The sequence below is a fragment of the Euprymna scolopes genome, chromosome 25, assembly GCF_053919585.1.
Source record: "Euprymna scolopes isolate OS-2025 chromosome 25, ASM5391958v1, whole genome shotgun sequence".
Taxonomy (NCBI): Eukaryota; Metazoa; Mollusca; class Cephalopoda; order Sepiida; family Sepiolidae; genus Euprymna; species Euprymna scolopes.
Genome location: NC_136506.1, coordinates 1,880,001 through 1,906,566, shown reverse-complemented (window position 1 = coordinate 1,906,566; position 26,566 = coordinate 1,880,001). Strand labels below are relative to the sequence as shown.

Sequence of the window (26,566 nt, the reverse complement as noted above, 5' to 3'; positions counted from 1 at the left end):
GTCACCAATCTGATAGGTCCTGAACTGTCAGCTAAACTACAGCCTCTGTCACATTGACTAAATGTTGCATCCCTCTGCCTGTTCTATAAGTACTTTAATGGTGAATGCTCTGACGAACTGCAAGCACTTGTGCCCCCTCGACGTAAATACCTCTGACAAACACGACAAGCAGCTAAATCCCACCCCTTCACAGTAGAGATCCCTAGATGCAAGAGAGCTTTCTACTCCAGTAGTTTCTTCCCCAGAACAGCCAGACTTTGGAATTCCCTTCTAGATCCCTGCTTCCTCGACTGTACTGACATGCAGAAGTTCAAGTGCAGCGTGAACCGACATCTTGCTGCTCAACTTCCTACACAGTACCCCTGACGTTTATGGCCCTGATAGTAGCCCCCTACAACAAAGTGGCAATGTGCCTTGTTTGGGGTGAAAATGTAATTAAAAAAACAACAAAAAAAACAATCCTCATGATTATTTCACATGTTTATATATCCTATTAAGTATTAAATTTTGTTTTTTTATAAATACGCCACACATCAGTACAGAAATTGAAATAAGTTGTTCTAAACTAATTTCCCAACAATATTTTCTATAAAACAGTTTATGTTGCCAACAGGTTTTCCGAATTTTCATTTTCGTATTTTTAGTTTTGTGTTACTGCATATCAACATTTTTAAGTTAATTTACTGCCCTTCTAATAATTGTTTATATTTCTAGTTCTTAATATCTTCAACTAATTTTAGATTAATTTGATTTCTAAGCATATATTGTGTAAATAAATACTCTTCAAACGATACATTCTTTGTACAAAATCGACTTCACAATCTAGTGGGGATGATCTTGTTTGTTCTTTACCACCAGTTTCAATCCTTTATCATTTCTACAGGATGGAACGATATAGTTGTTGCTCTAAAGAAAACAACACTACAGCTTTATTTTAAAACTTTTATTAAAAGAAAGTCAATTTAGGTTACTTGATTATGTAGTAGAGCTGATATATGTTCAATGTAGCCGCCTTCAGCCTCAATCACCATCTCGCTACATGTCTGGAACTAGGAGCATGCTTTTTCCACAAGTGCCAGTGAGAGCTCAGCAAATACTCGGCAGATAGCAATGATCAGGTTAGCTTTGATGTTGTAGAAATTCATGTTGGTGATGTTCCTGACAAATGATCAAACGAAGTAGTCTAGCAGTTTCATGTTGGGGGAGGAGATGGGCCAGTGACAGAAGGATACAAAGTTGTAGCACTCTTTCTGAAGCCAAGTCTCTTTGGACTTGTAGGCACAAAGTCCTGCTGCTACACTCAGGGTCTGCCAGTGGCCACCTGATTGCACCAAGGGATAACCACACTCTTCAGCACATTCAGGTACACTTTGGTGTTGACTTTCAAATCGACTTTGAAGATGTGAAATAGTATGATGTGGCCCTCACTTGAAACCACACCAAAGACAATAACTCTGTCCAGAAACTTTTTTTCATCACCCTTGACACATCTTTGTTATTTGTAGCAATTCAGTGATGCATTTTGAGGGTGCTGGCAATGGTCCTGTTGCCATGACTTGGATCAGTAGAAAGCATGAGTTGTAGAGTAGCGCATCTCCAATCTCACTCATTGAACATTGTGTCATTTTCAGACATGATAGAAGACTCCTATTGCTCTTAGGATTTGTATACAACTGACCAACTAGTAGATGGTCTGCAACTTTCCTGACCTTGTGTCACATCTTGCTGAGATGAGCCGCAAGTAAATATCTACCCTCATTAGATATAAAAAATAATACAACACCTGTCTTACACCTTTGCTGCATTTCTTTCATGAGTCGCACATTCCACTTGGTGCAAATTGTGAATCTACATGATTTATTTTTCGCCATTCCTTTCAATCTAGGGCAAGTTGGTAGATAGACGCCAGACTGTTAAGAAATGTCCAATCAAAAATATTTTCTCTCCACCTTCTTCTTGGTTTTTCTCTGCCTCTTTTGCCTTCTAACATACCCTCAAAACATTACTTTGACAGATCTGGTTGATCGTTTGGCATGGCCAAAAAGTATTAGGGTTTTACTTTTGATTTTATCAAATAGAGGGGGTAGGGAATTAATTTGACGGAGGGTGGATATTTTTTTTTTGGGGGGGGGTTGATCAAGCAATGTCCTGTAATGAAACACATTACATGATTTTGAAACACCTCAATGTGATTGGCTAGTTGTTTAGTCCATGTGATTGATACAATCAAGACTATATAAAACTACTGTAACAATAAGGTAAATGAAAGATAATGTTTATAACTTTTCCCTTCTTTTTTAGGGTGACATTAGACAAGACAGAGATGAATGTGACACTGTTGGCTAATGTTGTTGAACAACGTCTTGAGTTTTTGCATAGCAAAACATCAGAAGTGATGAAGAAGGTGACGTTTGGAAACTGTTACTATGGCTGCGACCTAATACAAGTCGGAATTCTGAAAAATCAAAGTCCGATCACTGTCAAGTTTGTAGCTGTGATGGAAGAGGACATAGAAGGCCAAGAAATAGTGAGTTTAAATTTCTGTGTCAGAATTAAATATTATGAAATTAACTCTATTTTTTATGTCTCTTTTCGGAAAAGTAAATTTTTTTCTCTTGATATTACAGAAAAAAGTGAGGCAGTTTATTTCCTTGGGTTATAACAGAGGTTTTTTATTCCATAGTTAAATGTATTCAAAAATAGAGAAATGACTTCAATAGTGTGCAGACCGACCCTCTAGTCTTCTGTAAAAATGAGCGATTTATTAGGTTCTTTCTGTCCCTTGGTGTCAACAGAACACTTGCTAAATAACATTTGTTTATGTTATCCAGCTTCTTCTTTGAGATCAACAGCTGACCCGATTTACTGATGATCTATAGAAAGATTAGAGAATCTACATAAAATTTATCAGTGTGTTTATATGCTAAAATAAATATATAAAATTTTCGTGGGAAGACAATGGAAGTTGTTCTGAATCCCTCAATGTTGCCTTAAAGGAGTTTTGATGGAGGAACGTTTCTTAAAATTTGGATGAAATTTAAATTGTATGTATAAAATGCTCTGTAGAAGACAGTAGAAGTGGTCGCTAATATTTGTAATTTGATTGACCTCGAACTTTCTTGTTTGTTGCAACCTCTGATGTTGCTAGTCTCAATCTTTTCTATAAATACTATTATGGCATGTGTTCTTCAGAATTGTCTGATCTATTCACTGATTCCTTTGTTCCAGCTTGTTTAACTTGTTTGTCTAGACGTCTCCATCAATTCACTGTTTTAATACCTCATTGTAAGCTTCCTTTTCCAGCAGGTTCTTTCCAAGGACTGCAAGGTTGTGGAACTTGCTTCGTGCTCACTGTTTTCTTTCTAACTTCAGCCTTGGTTTTTTTCAAGACTAACTGTAATATTGTGGTTCTGTATAACATGGAGGATATAAATCGTGCATATATAACATTTTCTTAAGTATTTTTAAATGTATGCATAACAAAACGTTTAGTGTATATAACGTCTCGTTTGTGCGTGTGGATGTTTTACATATACAACAAACAGCGTGCCTTTTGCCGCCCAGTCATCTTTTCTTTATTAACAACGCTAGACAATTTTAGTGATTTCATAATCTTTTCTTCTTCCTTCCTTCAATTATTCTGTCAGAGTTGCAATTTTATCGTTGTCTACTCTTGGCGCCCATCCTCCACAACTCGTATCGAGTGGATTACCTCATTCCATGTCCAGCCCAGCTAACAGTCGATAATCGACTGTTCACCTCAACTAACTAAAAACCCACGTCTATATCTAAAACTATCTTTCTAATTCATTACGTGATAACCTGATAATTTTCACATAATTTATTTGTTATTATCCCACATTCCAAACTGCCTGTTGATTCCAAATTCATTTTCCAATTGAAAACATAACTGACAGAATAAAATTCCATTCAATCAAGTTAACATGCCTAAGTTATTGTAAATAGATATTTCATTATAAAATACTTTTTTTTGTGACATTCCATTTAGACTTACGGAACAAAATAATAATAATAATAATCGACTACTTTTTTCCGGTGTTGCCCGGAATCAAAAGCATGACATAAAGTCAATAGGCATCTCTTGCCTTTGCAATAGTTAGCTTTTGTTCCTATTAGATCTTTATATCAAGTGGCTTCAATACTTGTCTCGAGTGATTTCCATAAAAAAGTGTCCTTTTCTATGCAAAATCTCTATATCTTTCCTCTAAGGGAGTTAGTGACTAAAACCATTTTAAATCTTCAAATACTTATATCCGGTTTTAATGAAATTGAAACCATATGAATAAGACTCTTATTTAGCTGTTCTTTTTAAATTTCAGTTTCTCCTAACTATAATAGGAATTTAAACATAAAAGAGTCGGCTGTAAAAAAAGAAGAAAGTGATATGGTATTGCATGCATAGTGAAAAATGGCATAAAATTCCTTGTTAAATTTTGCTGAGTAATATCCCATAATGCATATATAGTTCTGACATATGCATATGCTAAGATGGACAAAAATCTATTTCATAAACTACTAGTTACCCGGTCGTACAATAAGCTTAAACATAATATTTTAATTTATGCAGATTGTGTATACATTATTATAGAATCAATCCTCTATTGATTATTATATTTTACGAGGAATGATTTGTCTAGTGGACTAATTTGCATAAAAATAAAAAATAATAATAATAATATCATTCATCAAATTCCGTCTGTGTTTGTTTACAATATCACGTCAACTGATATTTGGGTTTGACGACTAATGCCCTGGAAAAGTCACTTCTGATTAATGTTTAGTTTTAAAATATGCAAACAAAGAAATGATTTGTGGCGATTTTAAATGGTACCTCATCTTTTATCGTAAATTGAACTCATTAATAAGAAAAAATTAAAATAAGACACCCAGGCTTAAACAGGGGATCATTCGATCTGTAGTCGAATACTATAACACTAAGCTATATCTCCAGATTATAATAAATCTGTTTCCTTTAAGAAGAAATGATTCGCTGAAATTTTATTTATCTCCTTTGGCCAGTGTAACGTGAAATATTCCCCTGTAAAAATACTTCTCTTTTATCTATTTAGAGAAGGAAGACTATTTTTAAGATCAAATTTTTTTTTGTTACTAAGAATACTCCCAGATATATAAATTATTTTTGTTTGAAATTTTCAAAAGATAGGCTCAGCCGTTTTGGAATCTAAGGGGAAATCTCTCTCTCTCTCTCTCTCTCTCTCTCTCTCTCTCTCTCTCTCACACACACACACACACAAAGTGACTTTTAGATTATGGTAAAGATATAAATATGAAAGATGCTGACCAAAATTATTCGTTGCAAACACAAAACAATTTTTCTCTAACGAATGACCTAACCTCTCCATATTGTATCATTTCCAAAAGGATGCTGACCTCACGGAGCCTGCTACATTGATATTGATGAAGACACAGGAGAAAAAACAGGGTCGTTCCAATGCACTTACTGACCTCATTACCATCATACCAAATGAAGGAACACTCGGGCCAAATGAGAAAGTGCTTGTCACTTTTCTTTTTAAACCAAGGTAAAAAGCACAATACATTATTTTTAAACATTGCTATAGTTATTTGGCATATGTTCATACACCAGAACTTCGCCACATGCTTGAAAACAAAATTTCACTATGGTTTTGGATTAGTGTTCATTCAATTGTCAGGAGCAGCATGTAAGTCTAAACCTTATCTGGTTTGTTCACCTCTTTTGTGATCGTCCTCTCGATCGTCATTCAATGAAATTTATTTTACACATGCCATTTCAAAGGTGTTTGGCAGAGTATGGCGTTCTGGTCCATTACATCACAGTTATCATATTACTTGTAAGATTCTTATTAGGTATTTTCTTTCTGATCAAATCTTTTGCAAGTAATTCTGGATGGTCTCTCTTCATCCTCTTTCCACATCAATGCTGGTGTGACTCAACGCTTTATTCTAAGTCCAACGCCATTTCTTCTCAATATGAAAGATCTTTGAGAGAATATGATTCAGAGGATTAACATCTACACTGAAGACACCATTCACTATTCTAGTGTCTCTTCTTGTCCATCTTCTTGGAGTCAGTTGGAATAGCAATTGATCTAGAAGTTAACTTTAACTGGGCTATGGATTGTTTCATCTAATTCTTTTAAGGTTAACCCTGTGACTTTCAATCGTAGGCATGTCCTTTTTTTTTTCATGAGATTCTCATGAATATTTCTGTTCTTGAGTTTAAATTTACTTTGAAACTTCTTGTTCTTTCTTTCTCATCAAATCTTTCTTGAAGTTCAATATATTGCTCTTTCTGTTTTTTTGTAAAATCGATTCTCTCTATCGATCCAATGGCTTTCTTGCGGCAGTTGGTCCCAGCCTTTCTTAACTCTATCCAAATAAATACTAGTATTTCATGAACATGACAATTTATGAGACATTAATTTTTTTACAGACTTTTATACTCATCTTCATAGTTGCCATTGTTTCACCACGTTTCAGCCAACTCATCCTTTGGCCTTCTTCAGGTGATTAATAGTGACGGGATAGGAATGCTGAGTCTTGTAACTTATCCCCAGTAATTACTGTCTTCCATACTTGTCTCACTACATTTTGGCCAACTCATCCCCCGGTCTACTTGGGTAGGATTGAAATCATTATATTCAGACAATGCTCACCTGGAGCCGTAGAGATTCAACACCTCTATCGATTGTGCTATGGGCCCCAAAGCATTAGATAGAGGTGATGAGTCTCTATGTTTGCAAGTGAGCAGTGTCTTAAGATAGTGATTTCAATCCTAGCCAAGCAGGTCAAAGTATTAGTTGGCCAAAACGTGGTAAGACAACAACTATGGAAGGCAGTAATTATAAGGGATAAGTTACAAAACTCAACATTTCTATCCCATCACGGTTAATCACTTGAAGAAGGCTGGAGGATGAGTTGGCTGAAACGTGGTGAAACAACAACAACTATGGAGATGAGGATAACAAAAAGAATGAATTCACAAATTATGAAACCTCATCTCAAAGGATTCAAAAAAAAAAAAATAATAATGTGACATCTTCATAAATGCTACCATTTAATTTCATCAAAATGTTGTATAAAAACTGACATTTGAGTCATTCCTAATAATTACTAGCATTTTATAAATACTATAATTTTATCTCATCTTAATAAACACAACCTTTCTATAAATACCACCATGTAATACAATCCTTATAAATGATATAAGTCTATGAATGTAATTATCCCGGCTGATTACAAGATGACAGTTTTCAAATCCAATGTAAACAAGTTCGTGTTGAGCCATCCCCTTAAATAATCCAAATTCTACCTAATTTCACCATTAACGATTACTATGTTACCACCTTACATTCATTAACCCTTATCCTCGAGATGCCTTCGGTCCTTGATAATTGGTCTCTCTTGTAAAAAAAAATTTAATCACATAATAAAAACTAGTATCATATTATAAATATGGCCATGTATATACATCATAATAAATTCTACCATTCAATTCAATTGTAATTTCTTATCTCATTTTACAATTAACTTCCATTTAAAACTATACTACTTCATAATACCATATTATAAATAGGGCAATTTAATTAAATCACAATAAATACTTTCATTTTAATTCTATCTAAATAAATTATATTGTTGAAAAAAATACTATTTAATTGCAGCATAATAAATATCACCATTTTCAAAATACTACCATTTAATTATATTCTAATAAAAATACTACCATTTGATTATATTCTAATTAAAAATACTACCATTTAATCATATTCTAATAAAAATACTACCATTTAATTATATTCTAATAAAAATATTACCATTTAATTATAATCTAATAAAAATACTACCATTTAATTATATTCTAATAAAAATACTACCATTTAATCATATTCTAATAAAAATACTACCATTTAATTATATTCTAATAAAAATACTACCATTTAATTATATTCTAATAAAAATACTACCATTGAATTTCACTGTAACAAGTGAAGCATGCAAGGTCCCCCTTGAGTTCATAGTGAACGAGGCATAAACAAATGACTAATTCAGCATTTACCCCCCCCCTTTTGGTCCAAAAGTCCCCAGGGGGCATTAAATCCTAGTGGAAATGAACAAATAGTGCGGTTTAAGGCCTTAACATATGTAAATTTGAGTTCTGCATCATGCAAAAAAAGAAATGACTAAGTCCATCATTTGCCCCTTCCATTTAGCCCCAAACGTCCCTAAGGTCTTAACATATTTAAATTTGAGTTCAGCACTATGCAAAACTGCTAAATAGACATACACAAAAATTTTAGGACGAATATGTTAAAATAGTCCCAAAAATGGAGTGTTTTTATTAGCCCTAAAAGAGCCCCTGGGGCACACCCAAGAGTTATCATGAAGTATAGACAAACAAAATTATATAGAAATCAGTTAGTTACAACTTTTCAGAAAATTTTATAAAAATCCAAGGCATCAATTTTTTTTTTTAATAAGTACAAAAGTGTCAATTTCAGCCATTTTAACCCAAACGGCACCCCTAGAGGGGTAACCGGAGTTTTTACTCTTGTTACTTTTTTACTCATATCATGTTTAATGTTTGAGCAAAATTTCCAAAAATTCCAAGGTGTAGTTATTGAGAAAAGTGCGGACAGACAAAGAGACGAATGGACAAGGGGAATTTACAGGTCCAAAAGCTTTGGGGACCAACAAACACTATAATTTAGTTATATCCTAATAAATGACAGTATTTGAAAAATACAACGATTTAATTGCAGTATAATAATAATTACCATCATTTAATAAATACTACTATTTAATTCCTTGTAAAATTTTACTCAGAGAAAAGTTTGATCTTAGTATAGAGCTTTCTTTTTTGTTGCCACATATGGCTAGAAACCTATTCTACTTTAACCGAGTTCAAAACCGACTTTGCAACGTACTAACTGATGCCCTTTCTATTTTTTGTAACCTCTTTCCCACAGAAGAAACGTTGCAAGCTTATCTCAGCTTAATCATTATTTTTATGGCAAGTGCTCATCTAAGCTTCAATCTATGGTCCCCATTTGCCAATCTTTCCCCCAAAATACTCATCTATCTAAAGCCACTATCAATAATTTCCCCCTCTTTGTATCGGTACCTAAACCGAAATGTGAACTCCATCAACAGAGATTCTTTCCTAGAACTGCCCAACTGTGGATCTCTGCTCCACTGGTCTGCTTTTGATCTGAATACGATATTGTCATCTTCAAGTCCAACATAAACAAATTCTTATTGAACCATCATCTTAAATAATTTATTCATACCAAATTTTCACTACTTACGATTACTATGTTATTGTCCCAATTACTACCATACACACATTAACACTTATCCTCCAGATGCCTCTGGTGACCCGTTTGTAAAAAAATAACAATGGACAAACAGAGCTAAAATGCAAAAATCATAAACAGGGAATTGTGTACATGTGTTTGACTTCACTTTTTTTTAAAAAGTTGAAAATGAAGGAAAATCTTGTTTTCTATGAATTGTTTGTCTGTTTTTAGATGGGAAATTCCTGACGAAGGTTGGGAATTTATAAGAGAACCACCGCCGCGAAGAGACTTTGCCATTTATGTACAATTCCAGGTCGTTGGTGCGCATCACTTTTCCAACGACGGAAATGGAGGACAACAACAAGAGGAAAATAAACGTAAGTAATACATTTCCTTATCTTCATGCTTAATTACCAAATTCTGGAATAAAAAGAAGACTATGTTATTGTTATGGGCTGATCTGATATACCTTTTTCAAGAATAATGGACTTACCCATAGACTATTAACATAGTTTCATCTAGCATATTAGTGAGTAGCGATTCGTTGCAGTTATGGCCGCCAAAATCATGATGTGTACTACTGTAATATATAGGATGGAACGATAAAATTGCGCCTTAGAAAAGATGACATGATTCCATGTTCGTTTGATGAAAACATTTTTTTTTCGTAGATTATCTACTAGTTAGCCAGTTGTGCCTTCTATCATGTCTGCAAGTGACACAATGTTCAATGAATGAGATTAGAGATGTGCCGTTGTACAACTCATGCTTGCTACCGATCAAAGTTATGACAACAGCACCCTCAAAATGCATCATGGCTTGTCATGAATAAGAGGGATGTGTCCAGGGCAATGAAAAAAAATTTTCCAGCCACGCTTATAGTCTTTGGTGTAGTTTCAAGTGAGGGCCACATCATGCTACCTCACATGTTCGAAGTCGGCTTGAAAGTCAACACCAAAGTGTACCTAGATGCCCTAAAAAGTGTGTGGTGAACCCCTGATGCAATCAAGTGACCGATGGCAGACCCTGAGTGTGGCAGCAGAACTCGGTGTCGGCCTACAAAGTCCAAAGAGACCCAGGCTTGGCTTTAGAAGGAATGCTACGACTCTATATCCTTCTCTTACTGGCCCCCTTCCTCCCCCGACCCGAACCCTTTGGACTACTTCGTTTGGTAATACTTTGAGAATATCACTAACATGACCTGATAACTTCAAAAATGATGCGAACAACAGAATTTAAAACAAAAATCACATTAAAGTTTTTTGAGATGAGGATTAATAGTTTGAATGATTCAGACTACTATTCTCAGCTTGGATGCTTTTTTGTTGTCTTCCCCAACCTTTTTTAATGAATACATGGCACAATCGATACAAGCGTTGGGTGACAATCGGTTCTCTGTGACAGTCTTTGGAAGGTTAAAGATTTAATCCTCACAAGTCATACTAAATATCATAAGATAACATTTACTTTCTTCTCTCAAAAAATAAACTGCGGTCAGTATGGACTTCAAGGTTAATTAATAAACTAAAAAGGCAGTTCTTCAGAGCAGTGGTAGAGTCTGTCTTTGTTTACAGTGCTACAACCTAGACACTCACCAAAAGATTGGAAAGAAAACTAGACGGCACATAAATCTGTATGCTATGAACAATGTTAAATATATCTTGGCAAGATCATCCCACAAAGCAGCAACTTTATGGCAACTTACCTGCTGTATCTACTGCCATCAGGGAGTGACATCTATGATTTGCCATTCACTGCAGAGGAGCAAGCAAGAGATGATGAGAAATATATTACTATAGACTCCATGACACGGGGCACAAGCATAGGACGACCTAGATCTATATACATCCAAGGAATTTCACATGGTGCCAACTGTGATCCTGAAATCTGGGCAGCTGATGGGAGACAGGGAAATCTCCAGAAATAGAGTCAACTTGGTCTGGACAAGGTGCCCGACCAGATAGATAGATTTCTCCCAGATTAAAATGAAAACAATCGGAACCTGTCGATTAAGTATAGGGTCCAGTTTTAAATTTCATATAGATTCCCGAATTCGGCATAAAATTTCCTAACTTAAAAGAGATGCATCTGAAGAAGGTCGGAGATTACATCATCTGAAACGTTGTGAAAATTGTGAATAAATGTCTTGTCACCATTCATAGTAAGTAAAAAGTATGCAAGGGACTTACATCAAATTTCTGCATGAGAATTTGCAGTGTGTATCACCTGATTATTAGGCGAAAAAAAAATATTATATATTGGCGGGTCTCACAGAGTAAAATGAAACCTTGTTATTCATATAGAAATTAGATGGTGCCTTTTTTTGGAGAATGGAGAAGTGTTATTCAAAGTTGAATTTGGATCACACCATGTGTATGTACAGTGTTAAGATGTGATGATTTTGACCACAAAAGTCAAATTACAAGAATGACATCTAAGATGATTTGTAGTTGTTTTAATAATTTTAATTATCTCTATTATTATATAAAAGGAAGTTTGTCTGTATGTCTGTGTGTGTGTCCGTTCTCTATTGACTTCAAAACGGTTGGGCCGATTTTATGAAATTTCACAAGAAGGTACTTTATGTGCCTGGCAGTGTTCCTAGATAGGTTTTGTGGAATGTCTTTAATAAGTATCGATGATCGATAATTGAAATAATAAGATGAAAGAAAGGAACAGGCGATTTTGAGCAAAGATAACACCTTACACAGACTAACATCACAAGTGCATTGGAGAAATGTTATTACTACACAAGCTGGAAGGGCTGACATATAAAATCAACAGTAGGTTCTTTGATATGACAGGGGCATGTTCAAAATGAATGTTTCTGTTTAAAGCACAACTGCAACATGATACTTGACTTTTCATTGTAAACTTAAATTCAAGTCATTATCACCGCATAAACAGTAAGGCCAGGCATATAATATGAACAGAATGTTTTTTGATATGAGAAGGGCACGTTCGATATGAATGTTTCTGTTTATAGCATACTTGAACCATAATACTTGACTTCTTCATTTTAAACTTAAATGCAAGCAATTATATATAAAAAAAATAATTTTATAAAATCAACAGTAGGTTCTCTACAATTCAATGTAAGCTGCAATGTATTGTGGACTAAGTCAATATGGAGAGGCACATGAAGCTTCCTCTTTATGTAACAGGATGGGCCCCCAACTAGAGCAGGCAATCAATCGATTTGTTTGAAAAATGGACGAGTACTCCATTCTATGACGTAAAATTTAAAATGATTTTTATTATTTCTCAATCTTATCATAGCCGAACATGACGAGACTAAAATTGTATACAACAATCTAAAAAGCAAGAAGATACACACATTAATTCAGACTAATCTATGATTTGGTAATCGATCATTATGATTAACAACAAAAAACTCCCCTCCTCTCCCCTCAGGTGCACGGCGATCAATCGATTTGATTGAAAAATGTGTGATTTCACCGATTTAGATGGCAATATAAATATGGGATTGTGAAACACTTGTTGATCATTATTCAATCAAATTAGTAAATCCTGAGCAACGCTAGTGAAGAAACGGTAGTTTTGTGTCAAGAGAATATCACGCACACATTTATTGGTAGAAATATTTATTCTTCTTTTGCAATTCAATAATCTTTTTTTCTCGTTTTCTTTTTTTTTTTTGTGCTTGCAGACAACCCAAATGTCGAAGTTGCCATCACTGGTACAGCTCTACCGGTACTCCTCAGCCTCAGCCCGGATCATGATAGGATCGATTTTGGTTCTTGTAGTGTCGGTGATAAAATCAATGCCACTTATTTGCTGAGAAATCATTCTTCAGTGCTTCCAGTCGATTACCATTTCAAGAGTAATGCCCACTTCAAAACCACTCCTGAATATGGTAGCTTACAAGCGAACAGTGATGAACAAATCACGTTTAGTTTTGTCCCAAAACAAATAGGTAAGAATGAAATAATTTGTCCATTAATAATTGGTGTGGTTCAGGCTCCGAAGATTGCTATGATGGTGACAAATTTTAATAATTTAAACTAATCTCCAGCTCCTGTCCCCTCGCCGCAATGATGCATCACTGTGTCTGTTTTACAAATATTTTAATGGAATGTGTTCTGATGAACTCGTTGCACTTGTGCCCCCTCAACGTATATATCCCCGACAACATCCACTTAGCAATAAGATCTTATCCCTTCACTATTGAGGTCCCTAAATGGCAGAAAGCTTTCTATTCTAATAGTTTCTTCCCCCGAACAGCAAGACTTTGGAATTCCCTTCCTGCTGCCTGCTTCTCTTGCTGTACTATATGCAGAAGTTTAAATATAACATAATCAAATATCTTGTTAATCTTTCCTAGACATGACTTCAAATAGTAACCCCTTACGTCCAAGTGGCGATATGCTTTGTAAGGGGTGAACATGAGTAAAAAAAAAACATTAATATAAAAGGGTGATAATTTATATTTGACCTGTACATATTTACTCTTTACTTTTCATATCCTTCTCTTCTTCATGAATAATATTTTGTGTGTTTCAGTCCTTTGAGGATTAAAAGTTCAATCCTTACCACAGGCTGTCTATTATATAAAGACAGTTATCTGTATGTTTTTATAATTATTATGGCGAGCTAAAATCCAAAACTACTAACCAAAGATCCACAAAATTTATATTTATTGATTGGCATTACCCCGGATGCATAATATCCGAAATTTAGAAACGGTATTTACATTTAAATAGAGATAGGTATAATAAATTAATTACATTAGTTTTTTTTTTTCCAATACATTTAAACAAGAGAGAGGAATGGGTTGGGCGGAGGTGACAAAGAGGTTGGAGAGAAGAACAGAATAATGGCAGACAGGCAAAGACAGATAAAGAGATGGCTAGAGAGAGAGGGAGAGATAGAAGTTTTACTCTAAAGATGTTACACTATTTAACTTCTATTTAGTTTTTTTAAGACCCCGGGCAACGGCGGAGAGCCTTGCTAGTACTAAGAATAAGATAATATTTACTTATACCTCTCGGATTATGAAACACCCTACTCCTGTGGATTAAATAAATGGCCAAGTTTGAAGTTTTAAATTTCATATAGATTACCAAGCTGAACATAAAAATGATCATTTTTAATAAGATGTATCTGTAGAAGAGTGGACGTTACATAAATTGAACTAATTTATCCTTTTATAAGTTGATGCGACTTTGATTTTCATCTTTGGAATTATTATGACGTTATACAGCATCGACTATGGCAATACAATTCAGGCTAGGGAGATCTCTCTCTCTCTCTCTCTCTCTCTCTCTCTCTCTCTCTCTCTCTCTCTCTCTCTCTCTCTCTCACACACACACACACACACACACACACACACACACACACACACAATCTTCCTTTTCTATAATGATAGAGAAATAGAGATAGAAATTATAAGCATCATTAATGAAGTGATTTCCAGAATTCGACAAAGTTAAATATTTTGCAAATAACTTAGCTTCAAATTATATATTTGAAGGTCATGGTCATCAATTTCTGAAATTTCCATTCTAAAACTGAAAATATTCTGACTAATATCCATATATCTGTTCAGGATATTGCGAATGTTATCAAGAAACTTGATACTGACAAAGTAACTTGTCCTTAAGATCTGCTGTTTGAAATTGATTTTATCCTTACAAAACTATTGCATAATTGCTTACAAAATGACAAATTTGGTCATTTTAAAATATCTCAGATATCCATCATTTAATTTCATATAATTAAATTCATATCTAGATCATTTAATTTCTGTACATTCTGAAAAAAAAATTCTTAAATCAGTGATAAATAAATCGTCGATCACTTCACAAAAACTAAGCTATTTAATGACAAGCAATATGGATTTTGTCCTGAAAAATGGGTACTTGTGCAGATTTTAAACTGGACGTATCTAAGTGTCCACTCGGTTTTGCTTGAACCATGACGTCCACCGCCAGATTATGCCGAGCGTCGTCGATGATCAAATCTTAACCGCGGTCTCAAACAGAAATAATAAAATAAATGGAAATCGTAGAGATAAAAAAGAAAAAGAAAATAAATCAACAAGCTACCTTAATTTTGTTTTATTATTTGTTTAATATTTCATGGCAAGCTTATGTTTATGCAGGGAGATGTACTGTAACCATTGTTTTTTTGTATTTTTGTTGTCATTTTTGATCGATAAAGTTTATTAAACAAAGGATTTTTTCAAAACAAATTATGTATTTTTTTGTTTGTCAAAGATTTTTAAAAAGGTTCAAATAAGCAAACAAATATTTTTTCAATTTTTTTTTTCATTTTTTTAAAAAGAAAATTTTAAGAACAAGATTTGTGCACCTCTAACCACATCCATTGCTTACGGGGCCTCTCTTTGCAATGATGCCTCTAACATGTAATGCAATTTTGGGGGAATCTGATTAATTTCCTGTTTTGAGAAAAAAATGAATACTTCTTTAGGCGTCTGCAGTTGTTTGTCTAACATTGTCTAACATAAATTCATCGTACTGTTAGTCTCAACCAATGTAACATCTAGTTTTTATTTATTTATTTTTCTTCCAATATTTATCCAAAAGTCGTCTGCTTGTTGCCGCGCATTGTGATTGACTGATTGACGTTTTATGTCAGATGACAAGCAAACGCAAGCTGTTGACATCATGTTTCCGGCAAGCTGAGCAGACACTTAGATATGTCCGGTTCAAAATCTGCATAAGTACCTGACTGTGATGTGTAGAAATTAACCCTTTACGACCTGGTTGAACTTATTCATTCAGTCGTAAATAAATGAAAATAACGGCATAAATAAAGTGGGAATTGATTCAAACACGCCTTGCACGTATTAGTTCACTATCTGGGTAAATGCCAAATACCTTTAGATTGCAACTGTACATAGCTTACATTTAGCATGTCGCCATCTGTCTCAGAGAGTGGAGGATTTCGTTAGTTGTCATAAATACACTTTTTTCAAGCACTATGGATAATAATCAAAGTAAGTTTCTGAAATGCAAGTTTAATTATTGAACTTCATAATTTTCCAGTTTGAAGAGAATTATAGTAAGATCACCTTTTTAAACTAACTAAAATTAACAATATTGTTTTAATCATCTACATGAAATTCGGATCATAAAGGGTTAAGCACATAATGTCAGCTGTCGCTGCTGCAGATTTTATTAAAACTTATAATATTCTTGCATTTCTTGTTTCTTTTGAAATAAAAAGTTTATTTCTTGTTGCTCATGTTTTGTGTTTGTTTTATTTCTTTGCAACAGGAGAGTTTAACTTCAAGAAAATCTTTGAAGTTTATGGCAAAGTGACTACAAACGCAAAGCAAATCTTTGCTGAGAAAGAAAAGAGAAAATCCGCAGCTTTAGATCATCATGCAGCGACAAAGAAGAAGATTATTTTTTCCAAAGAAATTAATCTCTATGGCATTGCGAAATTAAATCCAGTTAAACCAACACCCATGTTTAATTCAGGTAAGGAAAATGAAAATTCTCGTTTATGTTATTGTTGCAACAATGTGCAACTTGATCGGATTGAACCAGTTTTCTCCTAAGCTTGAGGGTTCAATTCTCAGTGCAGAGACGGAAAATACAATTGTGAATTACTTAGGACCTTTATCCAATCATGGCTGACGAAACAAGAGCATGCTACCCTTGTGAAGTAAATAAAAAGGGTTCTGTTTCAAATTCCGTTCAAATTCCCAAGTTTGACAGCGGGAATTTTTTAAAAGTCAATCAAAATAAAGATAGAGATGACGTCTGTTCACAAATTGGAGATATTACAATCTAGAGAGTAATAGGACGTTCTCCAAAATAGTAACGTTGTCGAGAACCCCCACGAAAAAAAACTTTCCTTGGACATATAAAAACGCTTGCAGCTGTTTTGCCTTTTATATATATAGACTAGCGGGGATGCCCGGCGTTTCCCGAGTGTTTGGAGGTGTGAAATCAAAAATAAGTGTTAGTAGGGAGAGAAGCTCAAACCCGTGACGAACATTGCCCGGGTGTTTAAAAAAAAATGTTAGTAGACAGACAGGCTCGCACCTGTCACGTGAAGGCGGAAAAGAAAGTGAAAGAAAACATGCCATCTTACCGCTACACTAAGAAGGCATAGGAAGTGAACATCATTCAAATTTTCGATGCCAATCAAAAGTTGACTTGCTACGTGAAATGAACATTGGCTGAAAGCCAGTTCAGCTTTCCACCGATTTGTTTCCTCACGATGTTGGAGAAACCAAGCTCCCCTGAAAAAGGGAAATTCTCAAATGAATAGCAATTGTCTGATATGAAGGGTCTTCCCCACATTGATCAAAGCTGATTGCTTTCAAGACGCCATTGCACGAAGGGCCGCCGATGCCTTTGCATCGGTGACTTTCGCTTTACTTATATGAAAAAGCCAAACAAACACGTGACCGAAAAACGTAGTGTGAAGTTTGTAAAAGTTGTTCAAATAAAAGATATAGACTATCTCTGTTTGCAAATCATAGATATTACAATCTAGAGAATATATAAAAGTTCTAAAATATAATAACCCTTCCCAAGAACCTTTGCGAAAAAACACTTTGCTAGACATACAAAAACTAGATTAGATTGTCGGTTCAACTTGATTCTGCTCTTTCTTTAGGTGCTACCCGAATTTGTCACCGACATCCTTACAAACCAGACCTTTCCAATGGCTTCTTCCAGTTCTCTGATGGTCGTAGGTTTACATACATAGCCTTGTCTTTAAGAAAGAAATTTGGGAGATAAAGGATATTTTATTTTCACGTTTGAACTGAGACACAAAAGTGTCTTGAACTTTATTGAATGAGCCTGTCTTGTAACAATGTCTGATTTCAGCATGTTTTATAGTAGTGTTTGATTTTGAGTCTGTCTTATAATAATGTTTGAATTTTGAAATAGTCTTGAAACAATGTGTGCTTTTTAGCCTGTATGGTAGAAATGTTTAATTTTTGAGCCAGTTTTGCATGTTTGATTTGAGCCTGTTTTTTAATATTTGATTTTTAGGCCAGTCCTGTGACAATGTTTGATTTGAGTCTGTTATATAGTAATGCTTGATTTTGAGCCAGTCTTGTAAGAATTTTTTATTTGAGCCAGTCGTCAAAATTTTTGATTTGAGCTGGTCTTGTCAAAATTTTTGATGTGAGCCTGTCTTATAATGTTTGATTTGAGCCAACCTTGTAACGGTGTCTGATTTAAGTCTGTCTTGTAATATTTGATTTTTAGGCCAGTTTTATAACAATGTTTCATTTGAGCTAGTCTTGTAATAATGTTTGATTTTGACCCAGTCTTGTAACAATTTTTTATTTCAGTCTTTCTTGTAGTAGTGTTTGATTTTTAGCCTGCAAAAACTAATGCCATATGAATGACATAAATTGTGTGCTGGATTCGCTTGTTTGAGAGTTCATATTTGAAACATTATTTTCATCTGTAAATACACCGATTTAATGGATGTAAGAATAGCGTAAATTTTTTATTGCAGGAATAACACCATACATCACTAATGAAGTGGGATTAATGACGGACATCAAATTTTCCAATGTTGCTAAGGTACCTCGCAATACTCGGGCTTCAGTGAGTGCATCAGTATTATTGCAGAGTGGAAGATCGACTAGGTCAGCTGAACTTGTTAGGTCGATGGTCGCTGTTCCAAACGACAGGGCACAAAGTATACGACCCACAGACGGTAATACTATTTATCGGTAAGTAGAGAGAAGCATTCAAAATATGTTTCCTTTTTGTTGTAATAAAATATTGACCTTTAAGAATAATTATATCCATGAATTAATGTTTTAGTTTGAAATTCCTAGCATTAAATCAACGACAAATCCGGCTTTATTTTATTCAGAACTTTAAAATTAAGATAGATATGATATATTGTGGCCTGAAATGCTATCAAAGGCAAAGTAAATTGCTCTTTTGTAAGGGATTAAGGATTAGTACAAATAAGTTTGTATGCAGCCTGTAGAGTTCTATGCAGACAAAAAGAATGAAGAAAAAAAATTGTAAAAAATGGTCGCCTTTTGCTTTTATAGACTTCTGATATTATCACCTGACATGCAAATTAGATGCTCCCGGTTGGATATAAAAAGCTTGATTTTTCAGAGAAAGGATTGATTTTGGATTTAGATGTCAGAGTAGCAAGTGTTGTCAGCAGTGCGTCGTGTTCTAGAGTTGAGTTTTGTCAGCAGAGTGTTGAGATTTGGAGTTGAGTTTTGATAGTAGAATGTCGAGATTTGAAGTAGCAAGTTTTTAGCAATAGTGTGTCGATTTGATTTTTTTTTTTTTATTCAACTTTTACCCAAAAACAGCACAGTGCCACTTTTTAGTAAAGGGCTACTATCGGGGACATAAGTTGCAGGGACATTATGAAGAGAGATGAGCAGCAAGATGTCTGTTCACATTGCACTTGAACTTCTGCATGTCAGTACAGTTGAAAAAGCAGAATCCCGGAAGAGAATTCCAAAGTCTAGTACTTCTGGGGAAGAAACTATTGGAGTAAAAGGCTTTCTTATAACTAGGGATCTCTATTGTGAAGGGGTGGGATTTAGCTGCTTGTCGGGTTTGATGGAATTATTTACGTCGAGGGGGTACCAGTGCTTGTAGTTCGTCAGAGCATTCACCATTAAAATACTTGTAGAACAGGCAAAAGGATGCAACATTTCATCGATGGGACAGGGGCTGAAGCTTAGAATTGAATACTCCACTGTTTCAATCATATATATACTAATCTTTTCTATCTTGATTTGGTATCCTGAAAAAGTAAGTTACATTAAAATTCTATTTGTTTCCTATTTTGCATTTTATTTGCAGCAACTTGTTCAACAAAGAATTGCGTTACACATACATCGACATGGATTACATGTATACGCAGCAGAAGGCGAAGGAGATTCAAAAGAATCAAGACAATTATAAATTCCTGATGTCGGAAATTAGGAAAAAAAAAAACGCTCAATTAGAAAAATAGTAAGTGTTTGTCGATTCCATATAGATAACACACACATAGATAATTGCGGAAATTAATACCTCGAATGTTGTTTGCAATTATTTGTTTTCTTTTTTCACTGTTCCGATTTTCTGCATTGCTATCAACTTTCATTAATACACACATACCTATTTCCCAGTAATGCTTCAAGCGAACTACCATTACCTTTATGTGTGTGTGTGTGAGGTCACTTCTCAACCTATAAACTCAACGAATTTTGGATCTACAGGCTTGAAATTTGGTATATAGTGTATTTAGACATGTGGAAAACTTTTTAATCAATTTTCATTCGGAAAAAAGGGCAGCTAAAGGGTCAAAATTGAAAATTTGGCACTTCGGATCATCAAACTTATATCTGTTTATCAACTGTAGAAGAAGTTGGAAAACACTTTTTAAAGAGCGTGGCAAGCTGGCCTAATGATTATTGTACTTGACATAATGTCTTTAGATTTTGGTTTCCATCTGATGTCGAGTATATATTTTTTTTACTTACAAGAAGTGAATTGTTTATAAAAAACATAATACTCGCATCCATATATCAGTTATTTTCTTTCTATTTTCTTTACTCCATTGTTTAAAAGGAATTTAATGTTACGGTTAATACCGGGCAACGCTGGGTACATCTTCTAGTATATTTATATATAATCCAAAAAATAAATATCAAAATAGAATGAAAGCACCCCTACCCTTACTTCAGAAGAGCCAGTCCCCTCCCACACACACACATACACATTAGTAACGACCTCGGACCACAGCCGCCTTCCTAAGGAAGCAAATAACCCCAAAATACTATAAAACAATATACACATTCCCAAACCAATAAAAGCAAACACACACACGCACACACACGCGCACACACACACACACGCACACACACACACATACACACACCCTACCCCACCCTAAAGGAAAAGAAAAACACATTAGCAGAAAGAGATAGCGACTGACTACAGCCAGGTCAAAATCTCCCTGGACAAACCAAATAAAAAAGCAATAAAAATTCAGCATACCAATGTATAATAAACACTTACAAGCCTCCACCCCCTTGGAAAAACTTCAAACTAACTACGAAAATCGCCATTTTTACACATTTGAAAATAATTTCTGACGAGGACGCATCACAGACCGTCTGAAACGCGCGTAAACAATTTCAATGACTTAAAAACATTATTACAATGATCCAAACATAATTCTCAATGAAAAACCAAGACACGGAATAATAAAATAATGTTAAAAAATACACATTGTTGGTGACTACTCCCTTATTTAAATATCTATATATATATATATATATATATATATATATATATATATATATATATATATATATAAAAGTGAGAATGTGTGTGAGGACATTTTTTAACCTATATATTAATGGATTTTTGATCTACAGACTTGAAATTTGGTATATAGGGTATTCAGACATGAGGAAAACTTTTTAATTTATTTTCATATGGAAGAAATGGCTACTAAGAGGTTACAATTGAAAAATTGCTGCGTATAAGTCATCAAATTTGTATTTGTCTACTGTTACGAATGCGCATGCATAAATGGTTCACATGACAGATTCTTATGTTAATAATATTTTTTTGAAAATCATTTAAGAGATCGTGTCAATGTGATTACTTTGCATATAACTAATAAATGACTAAAGTTTATATTTCAACTTTCATGATGTTGACCATTTTATAATTTATTCCTTTAATTCCGTTGACACTTACAATTTTTGACAGTAACTGTTTTGTAACGCAAACATCATTCATTTAATTATATCAATCAATGAATCTATTTTTCCCTTAACTCATCAGAAGAAGTAACAACTATCAATCCACCAAAATAAAATAAAATGCATTTGCGCAAAAATACAAAATTCAAAAATTGAAAGAGAAATTGAAATTACCTTATTTTTAGTTTACATTACGCGGTCAAGATCAAAGTGTAGTATCTGTTCTTCAGATGCTGCACTTCATTTTCTTGTTTTCTTTTGGTGGAGGAGAAATCCTTCACGACTGAGACAATTTTTATTTTTGTACCTTTTCTCCACGTTAAAAAACGACCCTGGTGTCTAACTCTGCCCCGTGGGGAGGCATAGTAAATAGGTACATTACGCCATTTTGAACTTAGAAATAAAGTCATTAACATTTAAATATTCGTATCAATAAATTTTATTAATTTTGATATATACTAATAAAAAATATTCTATTTAGTATTTAAATTATTTATTATTTATAATTAATCTATTTATATTTACTCAGATGATACTAATAATTATAATATATCTACCGTGTGTCTATATATTTATTACATTTTTATACGAAACTATTACAAACGTATATATCTTCTAGTTCCGGTTGTTTTAATTGCTGATTTAACCTGATTTTTAATCCATACATAATTTAATTTTTATTACTTTTTTAAATAAAGTTTATTATTACATTATATTATAATTCTTTATTGACATTTAATTATTTTTTGTCATCATATTTAATTTCAATATAAGACTCCCATTCGTGATATTTTATCATATTTATTTACATTTAGTTAAAAGATCGATAATTCGCTTTCAAATTCCAATGAGTTGTTTCCCTTTATTGAAACCTAATGTTTATTACACGATTTTATTATTATTATTATTATTATTATTATTATTATTATTATTATTATTATTATTAATATTCATTATTCATTATTCATTATTATTATTATTATTATTATTATTATTATTATTATTATTATTATTATTGTGGTTGTTGTTGTTGTTGATGCTGCTGCTTTGTTTATCCTTATATTGTTTTTTTTTTTTTTTTTTTTTTTTTACAAGGGTGTCACCACTTATCAAGGCCCAGAGGCCACTCAAGGATAAGGGTTAATAGGTATACATTAGTCAGTGTGATTTTAGCATAGTAAACAGTGGGAATTTTGAAACTTGGATTACTTAGGGGGACAATTCAATTAGAACTTGTTCACATTGGACTTTTTTTTCTTTTTTTTTTCATAGGTATCAACTCATTATCAAGGTCAAAGAGGCAACTCAAGGATAAGGGTTAAAGAGTGTACAGTAGAAATTGGACAATATAATAATCATTAGTAATGATTATATTATTTTATATTATTTGTTGGTTTAAAACCATGTGTGCTATAAACTGAATTAACTGATTCATTGAAAATTAAATAGTACTATTAAAAAGATTTCAATATAACATAATTTATTAATTATGAGTTTTATTTAACGATAAATCAAGTTAAATTGCAATTTTTTCGCTGAATGATTATTATTTCTATTAGTTATCAAATATAATTATAATTAAACTACTCTAACTTATTAGAGCATATTATATACTGCATAATCACGTTGAAACACTGGTTTCCACTAAATCACCGAAGTTAAGCAACGTTCAACCTGGTCAGTACTAAATGGGTGACCATTTGGTGTTTCCAGGTGCTGTATGTGCTCTCCGTTTATTTCAACATTGTTTCCAGTCGTCCTGGACTTCTCCATGTCACTGGATTCAAGCAGTGTCGATTCAAGGGGTTGCAACTGCCTCCACAGGGGGTATACTTTGTCTATCGAGACTGAACAGAGGCATCATCATAATTTATTGAATTCAAATATATCTTAATTTTTATTATTTTTATTGTATTCGGATATATTGAAATTAGATCACAAAAATTATTTATTTTAAATTTTATCTTTAAGTTCTAAATTAGTAATAAAATTATTTGATATCTTTTGAGCTATTCATTTGTGTTAATATTATTTAATTGTGATTATTATCGGCAAGTATTTTATTTCAAAGTATTATATATTTATTAATTAATTTGTATATTTTGTTCAATTGTGTATTTTTCCTGCTACTTTCTACCGTTTATTTTATTTTTCTTTTAAATTTTATTTTATTTTATTTTAATTCATATCCATAAATAAAAAGATTTAATTTTTAATATTGGATTTAATTTATTTAATTGCTACTGTCTAATTTTTATTTATATTATTATTATTTTTTTTTATTTATTTTTTTTTTTAGAAAGAAATGATTTAAAATTAACCTTTTCTCTGTAATTGTTATATTCTAATATTCTTCAACCAAGTATTGATAGTCATTTCCCAAATTGGTTAAAATTGTTTAGTAAAAATTTATTCGAGTGTTTAAATAAAATTTAATAATTTAATTCTTATTTTGCTTTTATTATTAAAGGATTATTAATATTAATATTTTAACATAATATTATATATTCGCTTAACTATTATTTTCCTTTTCTATATTGGAAATTTTAATTTAAACCTACTTTTAACATGTTTAAATAGTGTAATTAGACTAACAGTTAGAACAGTTCAAGCCCCACTCCCTCAATTGCATATGTTAATTTAATTGTCTAATTTATTTTTCCACCTATAATACCAAAATAAAATTTTGACGTTTTATTAATGCGTATAAAAAAGTGGCTACCCTAATTCATGTCCAAATTTAATCCATAGATATATCTGCTTATGACTAATGTTTTTATATCTATTTTTACAATTATCACATTTTATTTCTTCATTTGGGTCAATGCATCAATCATATAATTCTTACTTATTTCAACTAATTTAACGAGATTTAAAATCAACATTAAAAATTTGTCGTTACAACTCAATCTCTAATATTCTTACCTTTATCCATTTGCTTTGTAATTTATTTATCACTAAAAATAATATTTTATTTCTCATTCATCCAATCCAAAGCCTTAAACCTCTGGAGCGGCCTAGACCATCCAGAACTTTTTGTTGATGTTTTTAAAGCGAGGAGTTTTTTTGTTTTTTTTTCGAAGTGAGGGTGCTGGCCCTACGCCCAACCTTCCCAGAAGGTACATACACCGCCTTATCTTCCCAAATCGTCGCCCATCTGGTACTGGCCAGACTCAACGTTGCTTAACTTCGGTGATCTGGAGAGAACTTGTGTGTCAACTTGATTGTGCTGTACACTTATTTCTCATTATTAAAAGCTAATGTTTAACATTTCCAAATTTTACAATTAGGTCAGTAGTTAGAACATTACGAGTTACTTCTATCCATATGCAAATTTAATATTTAATTTATTATCTACATATACTCATAGAATACAATTACTAACTCTTAGTTATCAATTATAAATTAAATACTAGATTATGTAAAATATATCATCATAATATTTTTTAAAATTAATTTTAAATATAAATCTGATTATAACTATTTATAATATTTGCTATAATTATATTTTTATATTTGGTTATGTTGTTTGTTATGATTTACTATTTGCTATTTTATTTATCTTATTTAATAAATTTATCTCTATAAAGAAAAATGTTTCATTTTCCATGCTATGAAATATCTCAAAAAAAGAAAAAAACACAAATAAACCTAGAACCCCATCCTCCAACGTAGACCCCTACTACCATGTCTCCTTTTCCAACATCAGGGGGTCTACATTCCAACCTTCCAGAGGTTGAAACCCAGTTACAGGAGACAAAACCGGACTTACTCTTTCTAAGCGAAACTGGCATAGGGCCGACCACTTCCCTAGATGAGTTCATAATTAACGGATACTTTAACTTAACATCTAAATCTGACCTCCAAGGTCACCAGGGACATGGAATATGCGCCTACATTAAAGATGGCTTCCCCTGTGGTAGAGATATCTCCAGAGAAGATCCTAATTTACCTAATATGTGCTTCCGGGTTGCACTTGCTTACATCACCACATTCATATTTGCTCTCTATCGCCCCCACAACAGCGGGATTACTGTCCTTATATTGAGTATATCTGAGAAAATTGACCTCATCCTGTCTGCTCATCCTTCGGTTTCCATTCACATTTGCTGTGATTTCAATGTCCATAATGTGGAATGGTTGATCCACTCAAATAAGACAGATGATGAGGGGAGGTTCTGTCATGATTTTGCCATTGCCTATGACCTCACTCAGATTGTTCATGAACCAACCCGTGTGCCCGATACTACTGGTTAGTATGCAAGTCTTCTAGACCTTTTTCTCACAACTTCCCCTGAGCTATGTTCATGTTCCGTTCTATCTTCCCTGGGATCCTCCGATCACACAGTTGTATCAGTTAAGATAAAAATGAAATTCAATAAGTCTTCAGATGTACCTCTCCACCGTACTGTATATCGATACTCTATGGCTGACTGGGATAGCTTCCATACATTCATATCTGATTTACCTCTGCATTCCATGTTTAAAAAGGATGTATCCTCTATAGTATCAGACCTTACCGAATGGCTAATTGTAG

The 26,566-nt window shown here is 33.3% G+C and overlaps 1 protein-coding gene across 2 annotated transcripts in view; it reads left to right on the top strand.

Annotated features, from left to right (window-relative positions):
• Positions 1-2,305: 2,305 nt before the first annotated feature.
• LOC145247277 (cilia and flagella-associated protein 47-like) overlaps positions 2,306-26,566 on the top strand; it is a 215,467-nt gene continuing 191,206 nt past the window's right edge. For both annotated transcript variants that reach the window (XM_080108883.1, XM_080108882.1), the window contains exons 1-7: positions 2,306-2,527; positions 5,404-5,564; positions 9,555-9,700; positions 12,994-13,260; positions 16,586-16,792; positions 18,801-19,020; positions 20,132-20,284. In XM_080108883.1, the coding sequence (XP_079965009.1) occupies positions 2,324-2,527; positions 5,404-5,564; positions 9,555-9,700; positions 12,994-13,260; positions 16,586-16,792; positions 18,801-19,020; positions 20,132-20,284 (1,358 nt within the window). In that variant the 5' untranslated portion in view covers positions 2,306-2,323. The remainder of the gene's footprint in view (positions 2,528-5,403; positions 5,565-9,554; positions 9,701-12,993; positions 13,261-16,585; positions 16,793-18,800; positions 19,021-20,131; positions 20,285-26,566) is intronic.